A 2,797-nucleotide genomic window follows, 5' to 3' on the forward strand; every position below is an offset into this window, starting at 1 on the left:
AAAAAAAAAGAACGGTCGTTGTGGGCGGGGTTGTTGGTTTGGCACACACACAGCGGACGGTGCAAGCCGCCACAAGAAGGGAACTGAACCTACCTGCGTCTCTACAGATGCAGCACTGCGGGTTTCCCTCATTTTCTTTTTTTTTTTTCTTGCACCAACAAAAACCCTCCAAAAAATGGAGCTCTTATTGTTTTGTCCTTCTTTGCTTCTCTCCCCTTTTTCTTCAGCTGTACTTTCGTTGTTGTTGTTGTTATATTATAGCGTCACCGTGCTGTATCAAAGGTGCCAACTTTGTAGGAATCCTCCATTTCATGCTTGTGTGTTGTTTTGTGTTCACCATTCCCTCGAGCGTGTGTTTCTCTGCATTGTTGTTTTCTGTTTGTACACTGTACATTAGAGCGCAGAACTCCAAGAGACGCACTGTGGTATTTAATATTATAATACTTTCTTGTATATGCGTCCATGCCCCTCACATACACACACACATATATATATATATATATATATGCATGTATGTGTGGCCTCAATTCTTATGTGTATGCATGCGTGTTTCGTTTTTTTTTGTTCTCTCTTCTGCTCTGCGTCACTGCGGCGGTGTCTGCGTGAGAGTGCACCTCACTGCGGTTGCGCAGCCCTGCGATCTGCCGCGCGCGCGACGATGTCGGTGAAGGGACGGAAAAGGCGGCAGGGACGAAAAGTGTCCCCGGGCTGGAGGGGGGCAAAGAGAGCTGGTGCGTCTTTATGCAGCTGACATATGGGGTCGTTGTACACAACCGTCTGTGTGTGTGTTGCGCCTGTCACGGCCGCCGTGGGCGCTGGGCTGTGTGCTTTCTGCTCATGATGTTTTCGTTCTCTTTCCCTTTTCTCTGTCTGCCGCTGCACCAACAACAACAACAAAGAGAAAATTTTGTTTTTTTTTTTGTTTAGCCAGACTTCTTTCTTAGCCGTCGATCTACTTTTTCTTCAAGGGAGCAGGAATCAAACGCGTCACACAGCCAGCACCCCGCGTCCTCAGAGAGAGAGAGAGAGAAACGAGAGGTCCACGAAAGGAAATCGACAGAGCAAGTAAGGGAGAACAAACCGAACGAAAAATAATTCGAACAGGTTTCCTCGGCCGCCCTTTGTGCGAGTATCTGTCGTAGGAATAATTCCTTGCATTGCTGTTGCTGTTTTCGGACAACAACAACAACAACAATAACAAAAGGAGAAGGTGCCACACCGAGAGCATCCACTAGCGCGGGAGAGCGAGGGCGAGGAGGCGAAGAGTGTGTCTGAGAGAGAGCGACAGAGGAGGAGGAGAGAAAGAGAGCGAGCGACCTAACCGATCAATCAAGAAGCAAAAAAAAAAGGAGATTATCTGAAGCGACAAGCACATGGAGAGCAAAAGGTGTATTGGGAAGTACCAGCTCGGCAAGACGCTCGGCGCGGGCAATTTCTCCAAAGTGAAGATGGGCACTGACATGGAAACAGGGGAGAAGTGGGCTATCAAAATCATAGACAAGGAGCAGCTTGTGCGCGAACACATGGAGGAGCAGCTGAAGCGCGAGATTGCCGTCATGAAATTGCTGCGCCAGCCCAATATTATTCAGCTGCGTGAGGTGTTGCAGACGACGAATCATGTATTTCTCGTTCTGGAGCTCGTCTCGGGCGGCGAGCTCTTCGATAAGATCGCCCGCGAGAAGCGCTTCAACGAGGCGACGGCGCGCCACTACTTCCACCAACTCATCGCCGGTGTCCACTGCTGCCATTGCTGCGGCATTGCCCACCGCGACCTTAAGCCGGAGAACCTGCTGCTGGACTCAAACGGCACGCTGAAGATCTCTGACTTTGGGCTCAGCAACCTTCACCGCACCACTGTGGGCGGGCCGGGCACGATGCTGCAGACCGTCTGCGGCACCCCGAACTATGTCGCGCCGGAAGTGCTGAAGGAGCGCGGCTACAATGGCGCCCTGGCAGACATATGGAGCTGCGGCGTCGTGCTGTATGTGATGATGGCTGGTTACTTGCCCTTTGATGATGAGAATATCAACGCACTTTTCACGAAGATTGAGCGTGGAGAGTACCGCATTCCACGACACTTTTCGCCGGGCGCGTGCGACATCATTTCGAAGATGCTGACAGTAGACCCCAACAGGCGCATAACGATGGAGCAGATCTTGCACCACCCGTGGTTTATTGTGGATTGGAACCCGGCGATGCTGGAGATGGATCCCAACGTAGGGGTGTCAGCGGACCAGATGCGCGACGCCATTCAGGACGTGGCGTAAGACCACTCTTACTCGGCCAGCACATGAAACCACCTCGCTTCATCAGCGCGTATAATGATCGAGAGTGGGTGTGGGTACACCAAGTACAGGGGTGTATGTGTAGATGTTTTGTATATCTATGTGCGCATGCCTGCTTGGGGAGGACGGGGGACGGAGCAAAAGGACAATACGGAAAGAGAAATCACCGAAGATGACGATGCGAAGGAAGGAAACCACTACGTTGTGTGATGAGCACATTGGGGTGGAATATGCCCAAGAAATGGGGACAGCGGAAACAAGACAATGACGCTGACGCGGATGGTAGGAGCTCTCCGACCCGCCACCACCAACAATATGAGATGCAAAGGGGAAAAAGACAGGAAGTGCAGCGGGAGTAGAGGAGTGGGTAGAATACGAAACGAAGCCACAACAAAACAACAACAACAAAAAAAAAAAACAAGCATTTTAAACATGATTGAAGCCATTTGAAAGAGGAAAAAGAAAGTGTAATGCAGAAATTGGAGGAAAGTGTATGTATGAAAAAAAAAAAA

General features: G+C 50.3%; 1 protein-coding gene across 1 annotated transcript; it reads left to right on the forward strand.

Annotated features, from left to right (window-relative positions):
* Window positions 1-1,373: 1,373 nt before the first annotated feature.
* Window positions 1,374-2,267, forward strand: DQ04_15721000 (serine/threonine protein kinase; the record flags this gene model as incomplete). Its single annotated transcript, XM_009317357.1, has 1 exon — window positions 1,374-2,267. The coding sequence occupies one exon, from the start codon at window positions 1,374-1,376 to the stop codon at window positions 2,265-2,267; it is 894 nt and encodes a 297-aa protein (XP_009315632.1).
* Window positions 2,268-2,797: the final 530 nt, after the last annotated feature.

Source organism: Trypanosoma grayi (assembly GCF_000691245.1).
Source record: "Trypanosoma grayi strain ANR4 Tgr_1572_V1, whole genome shotgun sequence".
Classification (NCBI taxonomy): Eukaryota; Euglenozoa; class Kinetoplastea; order Trypanosomatida; family Trypanosomatidae; genus Trypanosoma; species Trypanosoma grayi.